General features: G+C 40.0%; 1 protein-coding gene and 2 pseudogenes across 4 annotated transcripts in view; 2 read left to right on the top strand and 1 right to left on the bottom strand.

The window, feature by feature from the left end:
- Positions 1-1,004: 1,004 nt before the first annotated feature.
- Positions 1,005-13,203, bottom strand: LOC145420064 (spastin pseudogene; annotated as a pseudogene). Its single transcript, XR_013901356.1, has one exon. The product of XR_013901356.1 is annotated as a spastin pseudogene (transcript).
- A 140-nt stretch (positions 13,204-13,343) lies between these two features.
- LOC145420074 (uncharacterized) lies at positions 13,344-24,096 on the top strand. 2 transcript variants are annotated; one of them, XM_080288822.1, is made up of 3 exons: positions 13,344-14,935; positions 21,115-21,255; positions 21,398-24,096. In XM_080288822.1, exon 3 carries the CDS (start codon positions 21,443-21,445, stop codon positions 22,226-22,228), a length of 786 nt encoding a protein of 261 aa, XP_080144948.1. In that variant the 5' UTR covers positions 13,344-14,935; positions 21,115-21,255; positions 21,398-21,442; the 3' UTR covers positions 22,229-24,096. The 2 variants fall into 2 exon arrangements, with proteins under 2 accessions (XP_080144948.1, XP_080144947.1); XM_080288821.1 differs by lacking the exon at positions 13,344-14,935 and adding an exon at positions 17,216-17,708.
- Positions 24,097-26,900: 2,804 nt separating this feature from the next.
- The window catches only part of LOC145419928 (polypeptide N-acetylgalactosaminyltransferase 17-like), a 29,756-nt pseudogene continuing 28,792 nt past the window's right edge, over positions 26,901-27,864 (top strand). The window contains exons 1-2 of the transcript XR_013901188.1: positions 26,901-26,950; positions 27,706-27,864. The product of XR_013901188.1 is annotated as a polypeptide N-acetylgalactosaminyltransferase 17-like (transcript). The remainder of the gene's footprint in view (positions 26,951-27,705) is intronic.

A 27,864-nucleotide genomic window follows, 5' to 3' on the forward strand; every position in this document is an offset into this window, starting at 1 on the left:
TAAACCTTTAATACTGCACAGATGAGAAATTTGGGTGTTACCCAGCTCTTATGGCAAGGGGAATATAAAATATAAAATTGAAAAATTTATAAATTATAAAATTTGCTGACTTTGCACCAAAATGGCTCCAGAGTGTGAGAACATGTTTAGTACAAAAGAAAGAAGAAACAGATTTTGGTTCTCACTGTGAAGTGAGGATATAGTATAAAAATAATTGGTATCAATAGCTTTTACTTTTACTTTTACTGTTAGCGCCGGTGTCCTTCTATTATAGTGATACTAAACAAGGCAGGAAATTATATTTTTATTCTACAAAATGAAATGAATGTATCTACTCTGCAGAAGTGTTTGTGAATTTCAACAGATCGATTAGCTTGCTGCATTATATGTATGAACTGCATTTTTATCAGTTGCAGTTTCACCATCTCAGTGCCTAATGCTTCCCTCTTGTGGTGTCATGGTGGTTAGAAATAAATATGATATGTTATATGAAGTATATAATAAAAGCAAAGGCTTCACGTAAAGAGGGATTGGGACAGCTTTTAAGCAGGGTGACCTGCAGTATCCCACTGATTAACAGCCTCAACTGACACGTTCATGATGACTTTTGCTTTGTTCCCATTCCTCAGATCGATTTTCCCTTTATAAGGTTTGCTAAACCAGATGCTATATTTATGCTAAAAGTGGCCATAAAGAGTAAGGTCAGAAGGAGGAAAGGTAATACAGCAATGAAGAATAAAGGCAAAGTCAAAGACCGATTCCAGCTTTAAAAGCTATCTATGTATTTTTTTGTACATAGATTTATATGAAAAAGATGATCTGATTTCTAGCAGCAAAGGGCACATGCAAAAAAGCATTGGCAGGATAAATTCAGTTAAAGGGGAAAATCAGTGCAAAGGTACAGAAAAATACTTATATTAGTTTGGAAATCAACAAGCAAAGAAATCCAGATAGATGTGATTTTTCCCATTCAATAGTACTTTTAATGTTCATAATTAAAAATGCTTTTGATTAATTTTGTCAGTAGGAGTAAAAGTTTGATGATTTTTTTCTCAGTGTTACTGCTCCATTAATAATAAGTGTTTAATAATTAATAATAAGTGAATCCAAGTTTTACCCCAATGTTTCCACCATTCCTCTCACCTAACCCTCATTTCCTCTTCAGGCCTTGCCTTTCAACCACACACACCCTCTACAGCAAATTAACAATATCTGAAAGTCATGTCCTTAAGAAATAAGAGGGGAAAATCGAGTTAAGACCCAACACAGGACCTGAAAGGTGCATCTAGCCCTTCAGCTGATTCATCTACCGTTTGCTGAACCCTTGTCAGAAATTGTTAGAAGAAGAAGAAGCTATTCTTAAGGATGGGAAACTCTTGATTGATGGAATCTTGAATATAGAAAAGTAACAATGGATTTTAATCCACAATGTAATGCCATTGGGAAAGCATGTGATTGGCAAATGCATCATTTTTCAGGATAGCAATGATCCCCAAAATACTGTCAGTACAGTAAAAGCATACCTGGATAGAAAAACATACAATAGAACAGCATCAGTCATGGCTTGGCCTCCCCAGAGCCCAGACCTCAATATTACTGAAGCAGTGTGGGATCATTGTGACACGAGAACGGAACAAAAGGCGGACAACACCCAAAGACGTGCTCTGAATATCCTTCAAGAAGCCTGGAAAACTGTTCCTGTGGAAATGACAAGAAAACTAGAACTGAAGAATAACAGTTACAATGCCAAATATTGACTTTCAAGCTTGTTATATTGTTATAAACTCTATTTTACGTATATTTCCATTTATGTTTGCACATGTTCAATAAAATCATTGCTCCTGAGGCAACGAGGAATGGCTAAAGATTTCTGCCACTACTCCATAACAAACATCAACTAAAAGTGTTTGATAAATGCATTCTATTTGCTTTTTTAAAAATCACAAAGTGAGAGATTTTTTTTCAATTTAAGTGAGCATTATGTTAATGTTTTAAATGTCATGGCATAGGATCAGATCGCTTCAAAGTAAATTATATTTTGAAATGTACAATCCCTTAAACACTGTGTCCTGATCTTGAACTAATAACTACTGAGATCTCAAGTCTACTGCATAATAAGACAAACAGCACCATTTAGAAAATTTCTTTTTATTGCAAGTATTCTTAATGCTTTGATGTTTTGTACAGATTTTCATATTTACAGTGATAATTAGTATTCGTCTAATAAATAATACAACTGAAAGTCATTCTCTAGCCTACATGTTTAAATATTGCACGTGCAAAGTATGTATAATATGTGCTTGTCCAATAGATATGCTGTCTTAGCAGCTATTTACAATGTTACATAAGAAACAAATGTGGGATCCAACCACCATGCTACTAAAGAGACACTGTGCGTTTCCCCTCCAAAGCAAACCCTCCACTTCAGTGATGGAGTCATGCAATTATTCTACTGGGGTGAAGACAGTTTAATTACAGCATCACTGCAATAACAGTATCCATCCAAAAAAAAAAAAACATCAAATAAAATTTTAATTATTTCTAAATAAGAAATTCGTGATAAAACAGTTTTCCAATTAACCACTACATAACAGTAGTGTCTAGTTCTTATTTGGTAGGAAATGTCCACCAGTGCTGTAACGTTTTCAAAAATAATAGTAAAAGAAAAAAAGCATTTTGATGAAAAACTAAACCAGCGTGACCTACTGTACAAGTTTGTTTAGGCTGCTTTTGCAGCAGTGCTCTTTATAAAGTCTCCAGGGTGTGATAGTAATAAATCATCTGTGAATGAAACCTTTTACACGTTTAAAATCACTTTGTCTGCCATAGGCAAGAAATCTGTTCCTATAAATACACCGTTTAATTATGTGTTCGCATTGCAACTGCTGCTCTGCCAGAAGTGTAGGTAGAGCAAAGTCAACCTATACATTATACATATCCTCATATTTGAACATTCAATATCAATATATTTTCCACATATTGTGAATATAACGCTGAGTGTGCAGAGAGGGAGAAACACGCAAACACCGTGACGAGACAAGAGCACGGGCAGTGTGATGTTACTTCACCTCTAGATGGCACTATTGCACAACCTACAACCTTCTGCATCGTTTCACTGGAATGGATGACAAGTACAGTGCAAAAACAATAACAGGAACAAACTGAGTCCGATATGATATACATATTTATGCCAAAAAAAAATGCCCGTTTGATCTTGTGTTTCCATGTAGGAACAGGGAAAAATGTCTATATTGTGTTGTCTGGTTCACCTCGGCAGAGTTCTATGGCTTTGGCAGGAGGGTTGAGAGGAAACAGAAAGGGCCTTTACCGCCTGCACCTGGCATGTTTGTGATGAAGCAGCTGCCTCTACTCCTGCTGAGCCTCCTCCCTGTACCTCTGAACCCGAGTGAGCAGAGAGCACCGACGGTCATGCACACACACAGATACTGTACACTTCAACAGACACTGGAGATACAAATGATGGGCCATTTGCTAAACCTGCAGCACACACTGCTTTCTATGTGAAAGAACCATTCTGTGAGAAAAACTCTACTGCTCATTTGATCTATGACCTCTGAAAAACAGTTCATGATTTCCATTACTATTCAATTATAAAAAAAAAAAAAGTACATTCCCTGGGTTATACAGCACTGATATGCAAAGCTTAATTGTATATCTGTAACTCTAGAACTGCAGTATTTATAGTTTTCTTAGTTTAATATTTCAATTTCATATTCTTCTTCTAAGTATAAAATCCCTTTTGTTATATTTGTCTCATTAATTTAACTGAAATACACTGAAAATTGCTCACAAATTAAGGTTTATGTGTCAATACAAATGCAGGTTTTATTGCTGGGAGCTTCCCGTGATGCACTGACTATTTCTTCTTCCATGACACTAATGTTTTGTCTTTGCTTCATCATTTATGTACTGTACTGTATCCCCAGTTTTCCAGCGAGGGCTGCGTACATTTTGATTGCATTAACGTTTTTATCCAGCCTTTATGTGCAAGCTTGAGCTGCAAAATTCAAATGTAGTTACTGACAGGCCAAAGTGCAACAGGGAAGAGATTAAATGGGATCAAAGGGAGTGGCATTATAAATTCCTTCCTTCCTGAGATTCAAATCCTCCAATCAAAACGGTGCCAGCAATGCAAAGACAGATTTCTTTAAAAGATTGGACACAATAACAAAGTCAGTCGTTTATTTATTAAAGCACTGTTAATAATTTTAGTTGCTGCTATTTCAAATAAATGTTTGGTACAACAAATTTCTCCGTGTTCTGTCTCAGGCTTTATTCGGGCCCTGGTACTAGAGCTATGGTCTGTTCTTGAGTGCAGCAGTGACGACATCAGAGTGGTCCGTCCCAAACCAACTCCCATTGACCCCACAGATAGGAGTTGCATTAAGGTATTGTATGTATGTGCGTGCGTGTGTGTGTGAGAGAGAGAGGGAGAAGGAGAAACTTCCTGGAGCCCACAATGCCCCAATTTTTAGATATCTACATAATAGTACAGACACAGATCTCTTAGAAGTTTTGCTTTTCCATCATGTTTTTAGCTCACTGGTTACAAAGGTGTTTAAATTGATTAAAATTAAATTGATTCCAATTATTATTAACCCAGGACTCAGAATAGTGGTCCATGTGTTGCTGTGATACCAGCAGCCATGTAGAAAATTCACTTGTGAATATTCATATTTAAGAAACTGGCAATAGTGATTTTGTTAACAAGAAAGGCTTTTTGCTGATTGGTTTATGGGTGTCTGGGCAAATAAGCCTTACTTTCATAAGACTGCATTTTTAGTTATGTTTTTGGCAGAATTTCTCTCAGGAAAGCTTCAACAAGCTCCAGCGTGAGCCTGTCTGTGTGTGTCTGATGCTTGGCCTCTGACAGCAGCCAAGTCATCTCTCTCAGAGAGACTAGCCAAGTGAATACGGACAGCCAGTGATGTGTAAACTGTGTCCTGCCACAGGCGACTTTAAAGTCTGCCTTATCAGTGGGTTATACATATATGCTGAGGTCAAAGGAAAACTAAATATACACACACCAGCACTTTGGTGAATTAACTCGAGTCTTTGCTTTAATCTGTGCTAAGTACAGTAGGAGGTTTGGTAGTACATATGAAGATAAGTTCACACATGCACAGAAACATCAGAAGACACATGAAAGTATAGATATTTCTATTTTAGAAAAAAAAATCCATCGTATCTTGTTTTTTTCTTTACGTTTCTTTGAAGCTGTTTAATATAATCTAAGTTGTAGCTCGTTTGTGCAAGTGTCTCTCTTTTTTTCCTTTGATGCTTTTGATGATATGTTTTCCCTGTTCTACCAGACCCAGTGAAAAATGCAGGGAGCTTTCCTGTAGTTTAATATTCTTCAGGCTGCAATAGGTTTCTGCTCAACCACTCTGCTCAGAATATATGTCTTATTCAGTTTTGAGAGTGTGGTAAACCATGTTTTATCTTTGCAATCATAAATTCTTTTTACATTTTGTTTTGCTTTGAATACTACAGATATTATTTGTCATATTATCGGTAGTGTTTGTAGTTGAATAGTGTTATATTATTATTATGTGTTAGGATTTGATCAATCCATGACGTGCACAAATGCATTCACAATGGTCTTTAAAAGCAAATACATTTTTTCTCTCTAACAGCTGCTGTATTTACTTTCCTCTTCAGTCCTTCCTGTACTTGGTCAACCTCCTCTCCTCTTCCCAGTCGGTGTGGCAACTGCTGGGCCGACAGTCTTTGGCCAACAAAAGCGAATACACCCTGAGGGAGATGCCAACCTCCATACCTGTAAGTGTTTTTCTTCTTCTTCTTTTCCACACACTGCAGTTTTTTTTTGTCATCCATCTGAGGGCATGTTTGCACTTTTTATTTGGCCTCCAAACACCACCCACCCATTTGTTTTACTTCAAACGCATTCAAATAAACCCTCTCACACTGAGACTGATATACGTTCTCCACCTTACCCATTGTAAATTTCCACACAGTTTTCGTTTTGCACCCTATCCGGTGCATTCTTGTTCAAAGCCTCTCATTTTACTCCACAGGATTTGATTGACAGACTGATTGCCGTGAATTCGGATGGGAAGATTCATTCTCTCTTCCACTACGAAGAGAGTCACACATTCGGCCTAAGGTGGGATTCATTATTTTTTTCATATTACTTAACATCAGTGGGGAAGTAGACGATATCAGATTATCACCTGGTGACTGCACACACACTTCAGCCTCTGGCAATAGGAGACTGGCATGGTGACGTAATCGGCCTTAAAATGCGGCCTTTAAGGCTGCAGACCCTGAATTGGGATACAGCCTCTGAATCGCTGCATCTTGTAGCTGTGTCGTCTTAAATTGGTCATGTGATTTTGACGCGCCGGCGCGTCCGGCAACCCCAGAGGTTTAACTTAATATTTAAGTGTCTCTTGGTTTTAGACTAGTTGTTTAGTCTAATTTGATGTTTTAAACCAGAAAAGGAAGAAGAGGGCTTAGAATTACAGGTAAGAACTGCTCAGTGGTATGTGATAAACTGTAAATGTAAAGCTTACAGGTCAGTCCTCATGTTTTTAAATCAGATTTTGAGTCTGTACATGGCACATTATGCTTTTGCATGTTGTGAAATGTGCTGCAAAACAAACTGAGGTAAACTAACTGGTTTACTGTGATGGATTTAAAGTGCGTGTGACTGGTGCGCAGTGGCTGTGGTGCTCACGGTCAGAGTTCAGTCACAAAGAGGGTAACAGAGATGAATTTAAAGTTAAGGTGATGGTGCTTAGATTCATTCACAGACTGAAACCTTCACACCAACTTTATCCTGTGTCTCTTAGTTTTAGACTAGTTGTTTAGTCTATTTTGATGTTTTAAACCATATCACAGGGTTTTTACTTCACCATTTACGGGGTTTTAACAAGCAAACAAAAGACAGATCGTGATGTTTGAAAATGTTTTGGAAATATTCTTTAAAGATTAGATGTAAAATACGCAGAGGATAAATTCAATTGGTTTATTAGTTTATTACATAAGTTGAAAAAAAGTTAAACAAGTAAATAAAGAAACAACGTAAAAGAAAAGTAAACAAAACAAATCGGTAAATAAAGGAAAATGGTAATAAGAAGGGGAAAAAAAAGAAAAGAGAAAACCCCAACAATCCCCTCTGAGCAAGCACTAGGCGACAGTGGGGAAGAAAAACTGCCTTTAAACGGGCAGAAACTTCCGGCAGAACCAGGCTCACGAGGGGCAGTCAACTGCCGGGACTGGTTGGGGTGAAAAAAGATGAAGGAGAGAGGGAAGAAGTGTTAGGAGAGAAGGGGAGAGGAGAGGTGAAAATTAAGATGGAACAGAGGTGGAGGGAGACGAGGTGACGTCAGCAGTAGAAAAAATAGAAAGAGTAGAAAAAGCAGGAGTGTCCCTCCTCCAGAAGAAGCGGAAACGTTTTTTCTTCTTTTCCATGAGCTTTTCCACGACCACTTTTTTCTCTAGGATGAGGGTTCTCAACTGATCGGTTGTTTCTTCAACTTCCTTCTCAAGTTTCTGGCATCTTTGCTCCATTTCTTTTAATAGATTGCACTTGTCTGTATTTTGCTGTTGTTTTTCCTTGTGCATCTTTTCTAACTGCTCATTTCTTCTTGTGATTTCTTGAAGCTTACGCTGCAGGTCTTCATTTATTTTCTCTTGTTGCTGCTTTTGTGCAAGCATTTCAGCGTTTTCACACTTCAAGTTGTCTGAGTTCAACAACATCTCATTAATGACCTCTGAGTGTTTTTTCGCCATTTCATTGATCCTACGCTGCATCTTTGAACGTCGTTTTTCCAATACTTCTCCTTCCAGTTCAGGTGTTCTGTCCTTCATTGTATTAATTTGTTCAGTTGTAGATTTCTTCTCTCCAAGTCCTGGAGAATACGTTTTTTTTCTTTTTCCTGTTGCTCTTTCTCTTGAAGAAGCTCTTTATTTTTGCACTCTGTTTCATCCAGCCTGACTGGATTTGGATTTATTGAAGAAGGACCACCAAAATCTTTGTTCTATTTGGTGTACATGTTAAGAGTTGCTGGACTAACAGTTGGTTTGATTTGCTTCAGAGAATCCTCAAAGTCTTTCATCTTAATGTTGCGCACCTCAGCAGCAGCTATAACACGGACTTGTTCTGGTGCCAACTCTCTTATTGGGCCAAGTGCAGCATCTTTGGCTAATGCTGTCAAATCGCTCCCTGAATATCCTTCAGTCACTTTTGCAAGACAGGACAGTTCGTCTTGGCTCAGTGGACTCCCGTGCGTTCCCAAAAGATTTTTCAGCAGCGTAAATCTTGTCTTCTCATCGGGTAAGGTCACATATACTCTTTTTGCAAAGCGCCTTAATATTGCTTCATCGAGCTCCTGGGGCCTGTTCGTTGCTCCCATTACAAGTACTCTGTCATCCTTTCCTGACTGCAACCCGTCAAACTCAATGAGGAACTCAGTTTTTAAACGGCGAGAGGCGTCGTGCTCCCCCTCCCTCCTTTGACAGAGCAAGCCGTCCACTTCATCGATGAAGATTACTGAGGGCTGTCTCTCTCTTGCAACTGCAAAGAGTGCTCGTACGAGCTTCTCGCCTTCTCCCACATATTTGGAGGTCAAACTAGCAGCACTGATGTTGAAGAATGTTGCATTAGACTCTGCAGCAACTGCTTTGGCGAGCATGGTCTTCCCATTTCCTGGTGGGCCAAATAAAAGCAAGCCACGTGCAGGAGCTCTCAGACCAGTAAAGAGATCAGGTCTTAAGGCAGGAAGGATGACAATTTCTTGAAGTGCTTGCTTTGCCAGATCCTGCCCTGCGATGTCATCAAATGACACAGTCGCTCCACTGTATACAATTTCATTTGTAATTAAGCTGACCAGTTTACTGTCCACATTCTTTTTCATATCCCTCTTCGGGGGCTGTTTCACAGCTGCCGGTCTTCCATTCTGAGTTTTTCCCACCCGAGTGGTTTTCTTTGCATCAGTTATTCTTAATGGAGGTCTTACAGAAGTGGAGGGTCTGATGGTGGTGGAAACACCTGCGGGTTGACTTTTAGGAACTGACTTTGGCTTACTTGCAATTGTTTTGGTCGACATTTCTCTTGCGCGACTTCCCCCCTGTTCACAGTCATAACACGGTAAACTAGTCATAAACGAAAACGTTTAGGCTATTTATCGCATTTAAAGGTCTTTCTTTGGGACAACGTCACAGAACACAGAAACGTCACAGGGCTTTGGAGCGTGATGTTACAGAGGTTTACAAATACTTTCAAATATAGCTCTGGTCGAACGTTTGAAGGCTGCGAACAAACTGACTAAAACTTGCTGCTCCTGACCCCTATTTATAGAAAAACTTCAAAGGCTCAAAGGCATGTGCTTGTGACATCATCACATGTCCTTGTGACATCATCACATGTCCTTGTGACATCATCACTCTTCATGAATCAGATTGTCACATGACATTTTAGAATGGGGATGTTTTTTTTTAAACCGTTTTCAAATTTAACCCTCTGTGGTCCAGGGTATAATTGGCCGTTCTTGACTATTTTTGATTTTACCTCTATATTTCACCTTTAAAATATGTTTTTCTTGCCTTATTTGGCACCATTATTTTCAGCACAACCTCAAATATCTGAAATTTGAGTTATTGTTTTCATTTTGGTATACTATATTAGCACAGTTGATCTAAATTAATAACACAATAAATTGTGTGTGCATCTCCTGTTTTGTCATGGTTGTATGTCCCGGTTCGTGACAGGCTGCATGAGCTCATCTGGTGGGAGTGTAGTACTGTAGTATTTCAGGCATAAAAACGTGGTTTTCACAGACCTTGTCACAGGGTCTGAGTCTAAGATTCAAATTGTAAACACACAAACACTCAGGCTTGCTGCAAACCTTAGCTGATCCCCCGTGGGCTTAATTTACTGCCATTGTTTACGCACCATTGTAATTGCTTCTCTAGTTTGGCATTACACTTTAATTATGGAATGTAATTATATTTTGTCTATTTTTAGTTGTGGCATTGTGTTGTAATTAATGAAGGGCCTGCACACTCCAATATCAATTTACAATTTAAATTCTCCACAGCATGTTTAACTACATTATGTTGTGCCTTTCCAGAATCCCAGATTTACTTACACATCTCCCTTTATGATACATTAGTACTACATTTGACCTAAACCTTTTCCATCCTTTTTCCAAACTCTCATTCATTTTTTACCTGATAACCAAAAACTGTGATAGTGAAAGGCTGAAATATTTCTAGGGGTATGAGATTTCTGTGTGTTTTCTGTAGGTGAGCAGCTGCGAGAAGTTTGGCTACGGGGTGATGGTGACACAGGTGGCAGCAACTGCTCCGGGAGTTGTGGCTCTGCACAGTTCAGGTACTATTGCAGTTATTTGGACACAACAAACACTTGTCAGCTGTGATGCTTAAGGCTTATATTATAAGTTGTTGTTGTTGTTTTTGTGTTGTCGGTATAAAGGAGACTTAAGGCAGCTTAGGGAGAAATGTATTTGTCAAACCGTTTTTGTTTGGGTAAGAAAGAGTAAGAAGAGGCGTTCTTTTTTGATAAATGGATTCACATATCAGTTGTATACTGATACTAGGTTTATCCATATGCAAAAGGCTCCAGGAAATACCGTACTCTTGTCAAAAGAGGTCAAAAAATGAAGCTAGTGAACAAATATTTTAATCCTGCATTCTTTCTATTGGCTAGAAGGGGCGACTCAACTGGTTATGGGAAAAGAAGTCTGATTACTTATCAGCCCTTCGCTTATAACAGCACCGCTGCGTTCTGAAACCTATTCTCTCCTATGACTTTACCCACGCAAGAACAGTTCCCTGCTGTGTTGAGCAGCGCTGGCTGTGGAGCACTCATGTGTTCCATGATGTGACATATGTTTGTGCCATCGATAAAAAGGCAGACTGACAGAAAGAAGGATGACCTCAAAAAGTGATATAGTCCAGACAGAGCTTACAAATGATGGGCCATTTGCTAAACCTGCAGCACACACTGCTTTCTATTAAATACTGCACGTGCAAAGTATGTATAATATGTGCTTGTCCAATAGATATGCTGTCTTAGCAGCTATTTACAATGTTACATAAGAAACAAATGTGGGATCCAACCACCATGCTACTAAAGAGACACTGTGCGTTTCCCCTCCAAAGCAAACCCTCCACTTCAGTGATGGAGTCATGCAATTATTCTACTGGGGTGAAGACAGTTTAATTACAGCATCACTGCAATAACAGTATCCATCCAAAAAAAAAAAAAACATCAAATAAAATTTTAATTATTTCTAAATAAGAAATTCGTGATAAAACAGTTTTCCAATTAACCACTACATAACAGTAGTGTCTAGTTCTTATTTGGTAGGAAATGTCCACCAGTGCTGTAACGTTTTCAAAAATAATAGTAAAAGAAAAAAAGCATTTTGATGAAAAACTAAACCAGCGTGACCTACTGTACAAGTTTGTTTAGGCTGCTTTTGCAGCAGTGCTCTTTATAAAGTCTCCAGGGTGTGATAGTAATAAATCATCTGTGAATGAAACCTTTTACACGTTTAAAATCACTTTGTCTGCCATAGGCAAGAAATCTGTTCCTATAAATACACCGTTTAATTATGTGTTCGCATTGCAACTGCTGCTCTGCCAGAAGTGTAGGTAGAGCAAAGTCAACCTATACATTATACATATCCTCATATTTGAACATTCAATATCAATATATTTTCCACATATTGTGAATATAACGCTGAGTCCTGCCTGACAGCACATTCCCATGAGTGTGCAGAGAGGGAGAAACACGCAAACACCGTGACGAGACAAGAGCACGGGCAGTGTGATGTTACTTCACCTCTAGATGGCACTATTGCACAACCTACAACCTTCTGCATCGTTTCACTGGAATGGATGACAAGTACAGTGCAAAAACAATAACAGGAACAAACTGAGTCCGATATGATATACATATTTATGCCAAAAAAAAATGCCCGTTTGATCTTGTGTTTCCATGTAGGAACAGGGAAAAATGTCTATATTGTGTTGTCTGGTTCACCTCGGCAGAGTTCTATGGCTTTGGCAGGAGGGTTGAGAGGAAACAGAAAGGGCCTTTACCGCCTGCACCTGGCATGTTTGTGATGAAGCAGCTGCCTCTACTCCTGCTGAGCCTCCTCCCTGTACCTCTGAACCCGAGTGAGCAGAGAGCACCGACGGTCATGCACACACACAGATACTGTACACTTCAACAGACACTGGAGATACAAATGATGGGCCATTTGCTAAACCTGCAGCACACACTGCTTTCTATGTGAAAGAACCATTCTGTGAGAAAAACTCTACTGCTCATTTGATCTATGACCTCTGAAAAACAGTTCATGATTTCCATTACTATTCAATTATAAAAAAAAAAAAAGTACATTCCCTGGGTTATACAGCACTGATATGCAAAGCTTAATTGTATATCTGTAACTCTAGAACTGCAGTATTTATAGTTTTCTTAGTTTAATATTTCAATTTCATATTCTTCTTCTAAGTATAAAATCCCTTTTGTTATATTTGTCTCATTAATTTAACTGAAATACACTGAAAATTGCTCACAAATTAAGGTTTATGTGTCAATACAAATGCAGGTTTTATTGCTGGGAGCTTCCCGTGATGCACTGACTATTTCTTCTTCCATGACACTAATGTTTTGTCTTTGCTTCATCATTTATGTACTGTACTGTATCCCCAGTTTTCCAGCGAGGGCTGCGTACATTTTGATTGCATTAACGTTTTTATCCAGCCTTTATGTGCAAGCTTGAGCTGCAAAATTCAAATGTAGTTACTGACAGGCCAAAGTGCAACAGGGAAGAGATTAAATGGGATCAAAGGGAGTGGCATTATAAATTCCTTCCTTCCTGAGATTCAAATCCTCCAATCAAAACGGTGCCAGCAATGCAAAGACAGATTTCTTTAAAAGATTGGACACAATAACAAAGTCAGTCGTTTATTTATTAAAGCACTGTTAATAATTTTAGTTGCTGCTATTTCAAATAAATGTTTGGTACAACAAATTTCTCCGTGTTCTGTCTCAGGCTTTATTCGGGCCCTGGTACTAGAGCTATGGTCTGTTCTTGAGTGCAGCAGTGACGACATCAGAGTGGTCCGTCCCAAACCAACTCCCATTGACCCCACAGATAGGAGTTGCATTAAGGTATTGTATGTATGTGCGTGCGTGTGTGTGTGAGAGAGAGGGAGAAGGAGAAACTTCCTGGAGCCCACAATGCCCCAATTTTTAGATATCTACATAATAGTACAGACACAGATCTCTTAGAAGTTTTGCTTTTCCATCATGTTTTTAGCTCACTGGTTACAAAGGTGTTTAAATTGATTAAAATTAAATTGATTCCAATTATTATTAACCCAGGACTCAGAATAGTGGTCCATGTGTTGCTGTGATACCAGCAGCCATGTAGAAAATTCACTTGTGAATATTCATATTTAAGAAACTGGCAATAGTGATTTTGTTAACAAGAAAGGCTTTTTGCTGATTGGTTTATGGGTGTCTGGGCAAATAAGCCTTACTTTCATAAGACTGCATTTTTAGTTATGTTTTTGGCAGAATTTCTCTCAGGAAAGCTTCAACAAGCTCCAGCGTGAGCCTGTCTGTGTGTGTCTGATGCTTGGCCTCTGACAGCAGCCAAGTCATCTCTCTCAGAGAGACTAGCCAAGTGAATACGGACAGCCAGTGATGTGTAAACTGTGTCCTGCCACAGGCGACTTTAAAGTCTGCCTTATCAGTGGGTTATACATATATGCTGAGGTCAAAGGAAAACTAAATATACACACACCAGCACTTTGGTGAATTAACTCGAGTCTTTGCTTTAATCTGTGCTAAGTACAGTAGGAGGTTTGGTAGTACATATGAAGATAAGTTCACACATGCACAGAAACATCAGAAGACACATGAAAGTATAGATATTTCTATTTTAGAAAAAAAAATCCATCGTATCTTGTTTTTTTCTTTACGTTTCTTTGAAGCTGTTTAATATAATCTAAGTTGTAGCTCGTTTGTGCAAGTGTCTCTCTTTTTTTCCTTTGATGCTTTTGATGATATGTTTTCCCTGTTCTACCAGACCCAGTGAAAAATGCAGGGAGCTTTCCTGTAGTTTAATATTCTTCAGGCTGCAATAGGTTTCTGCTCAACCACTCTGCTCAGAATATATGTCTTATTCAGTTTTGAGAGTGTGGTAAACCATGTTTTATCTTTGCAATCATAAATTCTTTTTACATTTTGTTTTGCTTTGAATACTACAGATATTATTTGTCATATTATCGGTAGTGTTTGTAGTTGAATAGTGTTATATTATTATTATGTGTTAGGATTTGATCAATCCATGACGTGCACAAATGCATTCACAATGGTCTTTAAAAGCAAATACATTTTTTCTCTCTAACAGCTGCTGTATTTACTTTCCTCTTCAGTCCTTCCTGTACTTGGTCAACCTCCTCTCCTCTTCCCAGTCGGTGTGGCAACTGCTGGGCCGACAGTCTTTGGCCAACAAAAGCGAATACACCCTGAGGGAGATGCCAACCTCCATACCTGTAAGTGTTTTTCTTCTTCTTCTTTTCCACACACTGCAGTTTTTTTTTGTCATCCATCTGAGGGCATGTTTGCACTTTTTATTTGGCCTCCAAACACCACCCACCCATTTGTTTTACTTCAAACGCATTCAAATAAACCCTCTCACACTGAGACTGATATACGTTCTCCACCTTACCCATTGTAAATTTCCACACAGTTTTCGTTTTGCACCCTATCCGGTGCATTCTTGTTCAAAGCCTCTCATTTTACTCCACAGGATTTGATTGACAGACTGATTGCCGTGAATTCGGATGGGAAGATTCATTCTCTCTTCCACTACGAAGAGAGTCACACATTCGGCCTAAGGTGGGATTCATTTTTTTTTTCATATTACTTAACATCAGTGGGGAAGTAGACGATATCAGATTATCACCTGGTGACTGCACACACACTTCAGCCTCTGGCAATAGGAGACTGGCATGGTGACGTAATCGGCCTTAAAATGCGGCCTTTAAGGCTGCAGACCCTGAATTGGGATACAGCCTCTGAATCGCTGCATCTTGTAGCTGTGTCGTCTTAAATTGGTCATGTGATTTTGACGCGCCGGCGCGTCCGGCAACCCCAGAGGTTTAACTTAATATTTAAGTGTCTCTTGGTTTTAGACTAGTTGTTTAGTCTAATTTGATGTTTTAAACCAGAAAAGGAAGAAGAGGGCTTAGAATTACAGGTAAGAACTGCTCAGTGGTATGTGATAAACTGTAAATGTAAAGCTTACAGGTCAGTCCTCATGTTTTTAAATTAGATTTTGAGTCTATACATGGCACATTATGCTTTTGCATGTTGTGAAATGTGCTGCAAAACAAACTGAGGTAAACTAACTGGTTTACTGTGATGGATTTAAAGTGTGTGTGACTGGTGCGCAGTGGCTGTGGTGCTCACGGTCAGAGTTCAGTCACAAAGAGGGTAACAGAGATGAATTTAAAGTTAAGGTGATGGTGCTTAGATTCATTCACAGACTGAAACCTTCACACCAACTTTATCCTGTGTCTCTTAGTTTTAGACTAGTTGTTTAGTCTATTTTGATGTTTTAAACCATATCACAGGGTTTTTACTTCACCATTTACGGGGTTTTAACAAGCAAACAAAAGACAGATCGTGATGTTTGAAAATGTTTTGGAAATATTCTTTAAAGATTAGATGTAAAATACGCAGAGGATAAATTCAATTGGTTTATTAGTTTATTACATAAGTTGAAAAAAAGTTAAACAAGTAAATAAAGAAACAACATAAAAGAAAAGTAAACAAAACAAATCGGTAAATAAAGGAAAATGGTAATAAGAAGGGAAAAAAAAAGAAAAGAGAAAACCCCAACAATCCCCTCTGAGCAAGCACTAGGCGACAGTGGGGAAGAAAAACTGCCTTTAAACGGGCAGAAACTTCCGGCAGAACCAGGCTCACGAGGGGCAGTCAACTGCCGGGACTGGTTGGGGTGAAAAAAGATGAAGGAGAGAGGGAAGAAGTGTTAGGAGAGAAGGGGAGAGGAGAGGTGAAAATTAAGATGGAACAGAGGTGGAGGGAGACGAGGTGACGTCAGCAGTAGAAAAAATAGAAAAAGTAGAAAAAGCAGGAGTGTCCCTCCTCCAGAAGAAGCGGAAACGTTTTTTCTTCTTTTCCATGAGCTTTTCCACGACCACTTTTTTCTCTAGGATGAGGGTTCTCAACTGATCGGTTGTTTCTTCAACTTCCTTCTCAAGTTTCTGGCATCTTTGCTCCATTTCTTTTAATAGATTGCACTTGTCTGTATTTTGCTGTTGTTTTTCCTTGTGCATCTTTTCTAACTGCTCATTTCTTCTTGTGATTTCTTGAAGCTTACGCTGCAGGTCTTCATTTATTTTCTCTTGTTGCTGCTTTTGTGCAAGCATTTCAGCGTTTTCACACTTCAAGTTGTCTGAGTCCTGGAGAATACGTTTTTTTTCTTCTTCCTGTTGCTCTTTCTCTTGAAGAAGCTCTTTTTTTTTGCACTCTGTTTCATCCAGCCTGACTTTCAGCACTTCGTATTTTTTCTTTATGCCTTTGAGTTGGTCCTGCATTTGTGTGACCCCTTCCTTTTTCTGTCCGAGGATTTGTGCAGTTTGTTCCATAGCTTCATCAAGCGTTCCTTGGAGCGCCTGATTCTTTTGCTCCATGTTTTGGAGATCCCTTTGCATCTCCCCAATAGTAGCATTCGCGCGTTGAAGCTGGGCAGACGTTTCTTTTAATTCAGCACTCTTTGTCTTGTTTTCCTTCATCAGGAACAAAATCTTCTGTCGTGCTTCACCAAACTTTCCTTCCCAGGCCTCACTAATAATTTTTGTGTAAGGCTGGCGTTGCTGTTGTTTTTCCAGCTCTTGATTTCGTGCTTCCAATTGTCTGCACTTCTCCTCCAGTTGAAGCTTCTCTTCTTCAATTTGTTTAATTTTTGCATGTAGGTCGGAGTTTTCCTGTAATGTCCTTTGGACTGATGAGGCACCAATGGATCGTGTCATATCAGGCTTCCCTCTTGAAGTGAGTGGCCGGCCAGACCTCGAAGGAGAGGCAGCAAGATTGTTTATTCTTTGTTGGCATTTTCGTGGATACATTTTTAATCCTGTGCACAGTGACTCTGAAGAGGTTTACAAATACTTTCAAATATAGCTCTGGTCGAACGTTTGAAGGCTGCGAACAAACTGACTAAAACTTGCTGCTCCTGACCCCTATTTATAGAAAAGGCTCAAAGGCATGTGCTTGTGACATCATCACATGTCCTTGTGACATCATCACATGTCCTTGTGACATCATCACTCTTCATGAATCAGATTGTCACATGACATTTTAGAATGCGCCCCCTGCCGCCATCACAGTAGGCCAGACAAAGGATACAGCTTCAGCTATGGTGGTACGTGTGTAGTCGGTTGCAATGTTAGATCTCACGATCGTGAAGGCAAGAAACTGGATTAATCTTTTAATCGTTTTCCATCCTGGCGGCAACGTGAGGGATCCCATGTATCCGATATCACCAAACAAAGACGCCAGGCATGGATTGCAGCGGTGAGACGAGCGGATATCGAGTTCCGTGCAATCCCCAGCTTTTTGTTGGTTTGCTCGCGGCATTTTCTCTCCGGTGAGTTCTAAAGTAATTCATATCACTATCCGATTGTTGAGTCTGACGTCACTAGCCGTGTCTGGGCCTAAACTCTGCTGCAGGTCCATATATCAAATGATCACTGTGGCATTACTGAGAGTTAAAACACTGTCTTAAGTCTTTCATCTTTAATAAAATTATCAGCGTTCTGCTCTACCAGGTGTAACAACTGAGTTAAACATCCAGGCATCCATGACAATGGAATTTATGACATATGAGTTAGAAGTTAGCAGCAAGTTAGCTCGCTAGCTTCTATCTAAATACAATATAGCATGTCCTGACTGCGGGGTTTTGGAAACAAATTAAAACGTACAGCTTTCTTATCACTTCCAACATAAATGAAGACAGAAAACTAAACAGCAGTGACAGTGGCTGCAAATTTTACCAGGGTTTTAGTCAAATGCCCCCCTGTGATTTTACCTGCACCCTGCGATTTGATTTTTAGTTATTTTAACAGCAAACTGAAGAAAAGCCTTGACTCCGTTGCTCCACTCACCACCAAAAAGATTAACGTAAAACATGCATCACCCTGGAGAAACGAAGAAGTCAAAAAACTCAAAAGAAATTGCAGGGCAGCAGAAAGGAGATGGAGGAAAAATAAAAATAATATCAACCATCAAATATTTTCCGAGCAATTTAAAATGTACAATAATACATTAAGGAAGTCAAGAAATTCATACTTCGCCAAAATAATCAGTATTAACAAAAATAATCCCAAGGTCCTCTTTTCCACCATAGATCATTTATTTAACCCTGATTTTAACAGCTCCCAAAGAACCCCCACAGACTCGCTCTGTGAGCAGTTTGCAGACCACTTCAGGGGAAAGATCAGCGCCATCAGATCTGATATTTTATCTAATCGCGATATGATTGTAAACACATCTGAGGGCTCGATTGTACCTGAGGAGACACTGGACAGCTTTGTCCTGGTTAATGCTGAGAACTTTCAGAAGGTTTTCTCCACAGTGAGACCCACCACATGTCTTTTAGATCCAATCCCCTCTTCACTCTTTAAAACACTTTATGGATTTTTTGAGGCTGAGCTTTTATACATGATGAATTGCTCTCTTCAGTTGGGTGTCTTCCCTGCTGCCTTTAAAACGGCGGTGGTGAGGCCCCTTCTGAAGAAGAGCAATTTGGATTGTAATGATTTTAATAACTACAGACCTGTATCCAACTTACCATTTTTAAGTAAAGTCTTAGAAAAACTTGTTTTTACTCAGATTACTGATTTTCTCAATGATAGACAGATCCTGGAGATATTCCAGTCTGGATTTAGGGTGAACCACAGCACAGAGACGGCTCTCCTAAAGGTTTTAAATGATCTTAGATGTAACTGGGACGCCCAAAAGCTCTCAGTCCTGGTGCTGCTGGATCTAAGCGCAGCCTTTGATACAGTAGACCACGCTATTCTTTTAAACAGACTAAAACACATGGTGGGCCTCTCTGGTGCTGTACACAACTGGTTCACTTCCTATCTCTCTGACAGATCTTTTATGGTGAGTATGGATACATGCTCCTCTAAGATCCATAAAATGACATGTGGTGTGCCTCAAGGGTCGGTTCTAGGCCCTGTACTTTTTAATTTGTATATGTTGCCTCTCGGCAGTGTCATCAGGAGGCATGGAGTGAACTTCCACAGTTACGCTGATGACACGCAGCTGTACATCTCCGTGTCTCCTGATGACACCAGACCAATGGATGCCCTTTTTAACTGTATCTTGGATATAAGATCTTGGATGGCAGAAAACTTTTTACAGCTTAACCAGGACAAAACTGAAGTTTTAATTGTCGGTCCTGAAGCTCAGAGAGAGAAACTCTTGTCTAAATTAGAGGCATTTTCACTATGTCCTTCGCTACAAGTGAAAAACCTGGGTGTTATTTTTGACTCTGAGCTTGGTTTTATCCCACATGTTAAACATGTAACCAAAATTGGATTTTATCATCTAAAAAATATAGCCAGAGTCCGCCCTATTCTCTCTCGGGCCAACACGGAGATGCTGATGCATGCTTTTATTGCCAGTCGCATTGATTACTGTAATGCCCTGCTCTCTGGTCTTCCTAAGAAGAATATTTCAACTTTACAACTCTTGCAAAACTCGGCAGCTCGTGTGCTGACGAAGACCAGAGGGCGGGCCCACATTACACCGGTTTTAGAATCGCTGCATTGGCTCCCCGTGTGTTTCAGGATCGATTTTAAAGTTCTTTTATTGGTTTTTAAATGTCTTAATGGTCTTGGGCCTTCTTATCTCTCAGATCTGCTTTTACCATACGAACCCTCGCGGACCCTGAGGTCCTCTGGTACTGGCCTTTTGATTGTCCCTAAAGTCAGGACACATACTCACGGAGAGGCAGCTTTTCAGTGGTATGGTCCTCGTCTGTGGAACAGCCTGCCGGAGGAGCTCAGGGCCGCAGAGAACGTACATGTTTTTAAGAACAGGCTCAAGACCCACCTTTTTAATTTAGCTTTTACTTAGCGTTTATTTATTTTTTATGCTTATTTATTCTATCCTGTTATTCTATTATTAATTTAGGATTTACCTAATATTTTTTGATTTTATTCTTATTCATTTTTTAATCTTCTTACTCTATTTATATTTATATTTATATTGTATCCTGTTCTTATTTATTTTATCATTTTACCCTGTATATATCGTATTGCGTCATATCTCCAGTGTTTCCTCGGAGGGCGCTCTCTGCACCGGGGCTGTTATTGACCGTGGCTGCTGGTCTCTGGGGTCCTCTCAGCCTGGTTGGGGGGCTCCTTGGCCTCCCTCCGGCTGTGTGCCCAGCCCGGAGGCTGCGGTCTGTGACCGGCTCCCGGTGCAGACGGCTCTCTGTTATAATGTTTCCTCACTTGGCTCATGCGAGCCCAGCCCAATTTTTACTCTTTAAGTGTGCGCGTGTGTGTATGTGTGTGTGTGGGTGGGGGTGGGGGGATATATGTGTATTGAGAGTGTGGGGAGTGAGTTGGAGGGTGGGGTGGGCTGCTTTTAACTATGTAAAGCACTTTGTGCTACATTTTTTCTGTATGAAAAGTGCTTTATAAATAAAGCTTGATTGATTGATTTGTAGGGTTACTGAAGTTGGGCTAGCTGGTATATAATGATGTGCTACGTGACCGCTAGTAACACAGCTATGTTAGCACAATATAAACACGCTAACTTTTTTTCCACTCGATAAAAGTTAACGTGAGTGTTCTCGGTGGTCAGGAACAAATGTAATCGCATGGCAGGATGCTGTAAAAGGACCAAACCAAAAGGCTTTTAGTGGGGTTTTTTTCAATGCGCTGCGGTCATAGATAATGAGATAAAACATGCTAATGTGTGATGCTGCAGAACCACGTCATGTCGACTGAGTAGCTTTTGATTTGGCATTATTGCAGGCAAACCAGCATATGAAATGGATGTAACAAATCCAGACTGGGCACCAACACTGCACATGGGGCACGACGACAAACCTGTGTCAGACTCGGACCGGCACGCAAGGCGTATGCAACGGAAGCGAAAAAGAGCACCCATTGCAGGTAAACACCCCCCTCTGAAAACATACTAAATTGCTCTTATGGTACACTAATCCGCACATAACTTAAAGATGAATCACACACCTGTCATTGGAATATTGGTGTACATTAACCTTAAGTCTATGCACTATTTTTTATCTTACAGGCTTGATGATCGATGAAGGTCTGACAGAAGAACAACAACCATGTCATGGAGGCAGTGGACAGCAGTTGTGTTGGACAAGTGGAGGTTGACGTACCAGCTGCAAATGTGGACAGTGGTGATGGGAGTGACAGCGTCACGGAAGCTGAAGGGCAGACGAAGGACTGTGTGTGCAGTCAACAGGGCAGAGCAGAAATAAACCGGCTGTTGGAGGAGAACAGACTGCTTCGAGCACAGTTGCAAAAGACAGAGCTGAATGAAACTTTCTTAAAGGACGATACCGAAAAAGTAAGATATTACACTGGACTATATTGTTATGCAGTCTTAATGTCCCTCTTCAACACTGTCAAAGATTTCCTGCCAATACCGAAGAAACTGACAGGTTTCCAAATGCTCTTACTCACACTAATGCGTCTGAGACTTGATCTTCCAGTCCAGCATCTTTGTCATCTATTCCATGTGTCGCACAAAACACTGTCTTCTGTCTTCACCGATACCATTGATGTTTTGTATGCCCACTTAGGAGCACTGGTGCACTGGCCTGAGAGGCACTGTCTGCAGGCGACAATGCCTCCACAGTTTACTGAAACTTTTGGAAAACGAGTAGCAATCATTGTTGACTGTTTTGAGATTCGAACAGAAAGACCATCTAATTTAAAGGCACGCGCACAAACATACTCTCATTACAAGGGTACACAGACCATAAAATACCTCATCGGGATTACACCCCATGGAGCTATTTCTTTCATTTCCAGGGGATGGGGGGTCGTGCATAGAGCAGGGCGATATGGCCAAAAATATTTATCACGATATATATTTGAAAATTTGCGATAACGATATAACCGACGATATAATTGATGCGAGACAAAATACAACTCCACAACATTACTAGCGCAAAAAGACAACCTTCCATTTATTTTCACCTAAACAAGAAGCTGGTTTTTATGTACATTAAAGCTTTATAAAAATGTAACAGTGCAAATGCAAATTCCTTGCTGAAAGTTTAACCAAAAGGCATTTCCAGTAGAAATGGGCTGACATATCCTGAGCATAACCATGTATAATATCCACTGAAGTTAAAAAGAGGTGCTTTGCAACATTAAACTGCAGTGTGCAGTACGCATTTTTCGGACCATAAGGTGCACGGGATTATAAGGCACATTAAGCGAAACAAAGCAGTCAGATAAATCAAACTTTATTAAACTCATTCTTCTTGCTTCCTCCACTTCTGTACCATTGATTCATTAATGTTGAATTCTCTGGCAGCTGCTCTATTCCCATGTTGTTGCAGTATATTAATGACTAACCTGGTATTGTGGATAGATTATCTCAGTTGTTCTCCTGACTGAAGTTTGGTCCGTTTACAGCATCCTGCCATGCGATTGCATTTGTCTCTAACCATGAAGAACCTTCACGTTAACTTTTATAAGTGGAAAAGTGTTAGTGTTCGTCCTCCAGCTTCACTGTTTATGTTATGCTAACATAGCTGTGTCGCTAGCGATCACGTAGCACATCATTATATACCAGCTAGCCCAACTTCAGTAACCCTACAAACGTCACTGCTGTTTAGTTTCCTGTCTTCATTTATGTTGGAAGTGATAGCAGAGCTGTACGTTTGATTTTTTTCAGAAATCTCTCAGTCAGAACATGCTAAATCATGCTTAGGTAACTAGCGAAACTAGCGAGCTAACTTCCGCTAGCTTCCTGCTAACTTCTAACTCCATTAAATGTAATAACTTTTTGTTTTCATGGAAGTTAAACTTTATAGTTACACCTGGTAAAGCAGCAATGCTGATCGTTTTACTAAAGATGAAAGAATTTAGACAGTTTTTAACTCTCAGTGATGCTGCAGTGTTGTTTGACCTGAAGCATACGGAGTTTAGGACCCAGATTACTCCCAGATTTAAGAGCATCTTAGTCCGACAAATACGACAATAACGACGACCGCTTGCATGTTCTGCAAAAAAATGTGCTTTGTCGTGTATCTGACAGACAAACACCAAACCAGTTCCACATCACGGAAGTTGCACCATTTTTACAAACCAATTCTGGTTCATCTGTTTCACTCAACAATCGGCCATGTGCGTATGAAAACAAAGGCACTGCGCATGCGCGTTTTACTCCCATTCTATCGCGATATTTCATTTTCCTATCGTTGCCTAACATTATACCGGTATTACCGTGAATGGTATAATATGGCCCAGCCCTAGTCGTGCATCAGATAAACACATCATAGAGAGATGTGGCATTCTTCAAAAGCTGTTACCAGGGGACGTAGTATTGGCTGACAGAGGCTTTGACATCAGAGATGCTGTAGGAATGATGTGTGCGGAGGTCAAGATTCCAGCTTTCACAAAAGGCTACTGTCAACTTGATGCAAGGGACGTTGAACAAACGAGAGCAATTGCCCACCTGAGAATTCATGTTGAGCGAGTAATAGGTAGTTTGCGCAACAAGTTCAAAATGTTACACACAGTCTGATTACTCTTATCATGTGAGGCTGAAGACACAACACTTCTTGATAAGATCGTTAAGGTTTGCTGTGTTTTTGTTAATATGTGCCCCAGTGTTGTTGTCAAACCAGGGCCAAATGACACTTGCTCCTGTTGAGTATTCTTAAAGCTGTTCTTTTGGATGTACTGTACATTGTAAATAGTTGTACTTTGTGTGAAGTTGTTTTAATAAAACAAAAAAGAATAGTATATTTGTTTGTTTTTCTTTATTATAGATCTATTCACATGTACACAGCAATCACATAAAAATGAAATGCAAACTATTTACATCGCACCACACAGCTGTCATCAATCTTTAACCACAACATGAAACATTACAGGCTATTTAGAGCAGCACGTTGTTTCGAGAAGTATTTCCCAACAAGTTCAGGAAGGCACATTTTACGAAAGAAGTCTTGTGCTTTCTTTAAGCGCGGTTTCCAGAAATCCACAGCAGGGAAGACGCGAGTCACAGCAAGGTCTCTCTGTGTCCACACAACGAGGCCACAGTGGCTGGCGCCCGTAACAAAGACTCAGCGTCTCTGTTGTGTAAACACGCCAGTGATTGGGGTAATGTGGGTGACTGTGTAGTGTAGTTGGTGTAATAGTTTTCGACTCCACACAGTCACTGCTTTGCTGTGCTTCTGCAGCGTATCCAGTAATGGTGACAAATCCTCCAGCGTTGCAATAGGAAGCTGCTCTTAAGCGCAGAAAGAATTGTTTCCAGGGATTTCTATTTGTATCCAGCTTGGCGTGCAGGATCCTTTGTGTAATCTATGCTTACATATGTATTTTACACACAGACAATGTGAAAAATACAACACATTGCTATGGATTGATGCTGAAAGTGCTAATTGCACTAAAAAATTTAGCTGAAAAAAATAACACCAACTAAATAGATAAGCATGTCTGTTAACAAAAACCCCCAAACGCTTTACCCAACTGGGGTTTTTCAACTACCTCACTGACAGAATGAGCCCAGGTATTGCCAGTGCCACTGATGGAAATGAGCCACAGCAGCTCTTCAGCACCTACAAATGAGACCTGCCCACACCAACAAGCAAGAAGGGAGACCAGGTGGCGAGCATCGCCACACTTTCCAATCCAATAAACTACCATTGCAGTTAGTAGTAAGTGGTTGATTAGTGCAGCAACAACAAAAACACACTGAATGTCATTTTAAAATACACAAAATGTTTTATTTTACATTCTATCGAAGTTCCTGCTGGAAAGTGCTGTACTGTACAAGATGCTTCCCTCACCGCAAACTCAGGTTTACTGCTGGATAAATTTTATTTCCACATTAGTCAACTCAACAACCAAGACAGAGCACAATAGAGACAATAAGGGGGTGGCTGTAGCTCAGGCGGTAGAGCAGGTCATCTGCTGATCGGAAGATTGGTGGTTCGATTCCTGGCTTCCCCCAGTCTGCATGCCAAATATCCTTGGGCAAGATATTAACCCCAAATTGCTCTCCGATGCATCCATCGGAGTATGAATGTGTGTGAATGTTACTTAGAAAGCACCTAGAACAATGTGCTTGTGCGAATGGGTGTGAATGGGTGAATGCACAAGTTGTGTAAAGCGCTTTGAGTGCTCAGAAGAGTAGAAAAGCGCTATATAAGAACCAGTCCATTTACCAATATGTGCACTGGTCTAATGATGTTTATGGCTCCCAAAGTATCGAGTATTGAGGTCTATTGCACTGTTGACTATTTACAAAAGTATTGCACAAAAGGTATTGCACAGTGAGGTGAAGAGGCACTACAGCTTAGTTGTTCCCCCCTCCTTTGTCCTCCTGTTTCCCCTCCCTCTCCCCTCCAGAGAGGAGTTAAACAGTCTGATGGCGTGTGGGACAAAGGAGTTTTTAAGTCTGTTAGTTCTTGTCTTGGGGAGAAGCAACCTGTCACTGAACAGACTCTTCTGGTTGTTAATGGCCGTGTGCAGAGGATGCCTGGCATTGTCCATAATGTCCATCAGTTTCTTTAGTGTCCTTTTCTCTGCCACTGTCACCAGGGTGTCCAGCTTCATGCCGACCACAGAGCTAGCCTTCCTGATCAGTTTTTCCAGCCTGGATGAGTCCTTCTTTGCTGTGCTGCTCCCCCAGCACACCACAGCATAGCACTTTAAGAATCTAAAAGATAACAAAATCTGATAGGTAAAAATAACATTTTGAACCAACTAGGTGGTTCCCAAAAATCTGGCGTGCTGTGAGTCCTTAAAAAAATTGAGGAAACCGGAAAAGTAGCAGGACTAAATAACTCTGTACAGCAGATGAACTGTATCTGGAAATCATGTCCTTAAGATGTAGAAAAATATAAAGAAAAGCAAAGACTTGAAGTACCTGAGAGATGCACTGGCCCTTTAATGGATCCATCTGCTGTTTGCTGAAGCCTCATCAGAAACGGTCTCAGTGGAAGGCTGTCAGGAAGCCATTTTTAGTGAAGAGAAACAGGGAGAAAAGGCTGAGGTATGGTAAATTACACGAGAACTGGACTATATCAGTGGCAACAGGTCTTACAGCATTATGAATTCATATTTGACATTTTTGGTTCAAATAATTGTTGATATGACTCCAACAGAGGGTGTTTACATCCATCTGTAAAACACGATGAAGGCTCTGCCAGTGGTGTTGGGAATCTTGAGAAAGCTGATGGAAATATGAACCAGATATTAAGATTTTCATTAATCATGCAGTCCCAGCTGAAAAGCATCTAGTTGGAAAAGGCATATTTTTATTCATTACGACAATGATCCCAAACACACGGTGAATGCAGTAAACGTATACCTAGATCAGTCATGGATTGGCCTCCCCAGAGCCCAGACCTCAACATTTATTAAAGCAGTGTGTTCCGGAAAGAGAGAGTCCAGGCTATGTTCGATAGTAAAGGTGGCCATACCAAATATTGACTTTCAAGTACATTTTTGCCTTATGTACTGTATTTCCATTTATGTTTGCACGTTTCAGTGAATTGCTCTGCCTATTTCCCATTTTCCCAGCAGAATATAACGAAATGAGGATGCCTCAAGACTTTTGCAATATTGTATCAGAAGGAGAAAAAAGGTGACAAATGTCCCAGTTCTTCGTGGTTAATCTTGTTAATGTTGCCTTCTGTTTTCTAATGGTTTCCTGCCAAAAACCCTAAAAAAGTGTTCTCCAACCTCGTGAATTGAAAACACTGGATTTGTTATAGAATAACTTCTAATTAGCTATTATTTCACAGAGGAAATAAGATAATCGATAAAAGAAAAAAAGACGTGAAAAGGAGACAATAAAAGAAGCCCCTTCCTTTCCCACATGTGCTAAACTTAGAGCCAAAGCCTCACCCTGCCGCTTTCCGCTTCATTAGAGCTGTTTAAACAAAACAAGTTTAAAATAGGGTTTCTATCTGAAACAGCACATGCAGTTAAAAGGCCAATGTGGAAAATAAATCCTTGTGATTATAGTTGAACAGGAAGCAGCACTTGCTCTGCCTTTCAGCCCCATTGAACAAGACGTCAGCAGCTCTATGGAGGTAGTTTAGTCTTTTTTACAAATTCAAAATTAAATATGCGAGCACTCAAAAATTAAGGTTCACTGAGAAATGTCCTCATTTTTTAAAAAGAAAGGCATATTCCTTGTTATTTAATACAACATTCAATTGATCAGAAATGTTAGAAATCATGGTAAATGGGCTCATCAATACAAAATCATGATTGTCTTTTTAATTGTATAACTTTGTAGACTACTTTTCCCAAACCATCACTCTAGTGCTCCACTGGCACCTCGTATTACTTAATGCAAGTAGTTTACAGGTGTTGTGTCGTGTCTTTCTACAGATGTAGAAAGGTCAGCTACTCAAGAGACCTTCCCCAAATCTCCCTCATCTTCATCTTCGTCAACGAGGCTCTGTCGGTGATCCTGCGCTCAGTCCACTCAGCTGTCAATCACACACTTGCTCAAGGAGGTCATCCTGGTGGACGACAACAGCGATGACG

This window comes from Astatotilapia calliptera, chromosome 14, assembly GCF_964374335.1.
Source record: "Astatotilapia calliptera chromosome 14, fAstCal68.1, whole genome shotgun sequence".
In the NCBI taxonomy this organism is placed as follows: Eukaryota; Metazoa; Chordata; class Actinopteri; order Cichliformes; family Cichlidae; genus Astatotilapia; species Astatotilapia calliptera.

What these genes read in the sequence shown, in the direction of transcription:
- LOC145420074 (XM_080288822.1), top strand. Translation starts at nt 21,443, where the DNA reads ATGGAGGCAGTGGACAGCAGTTGTGTTGGACAAGTGGAGGTTGACGTA.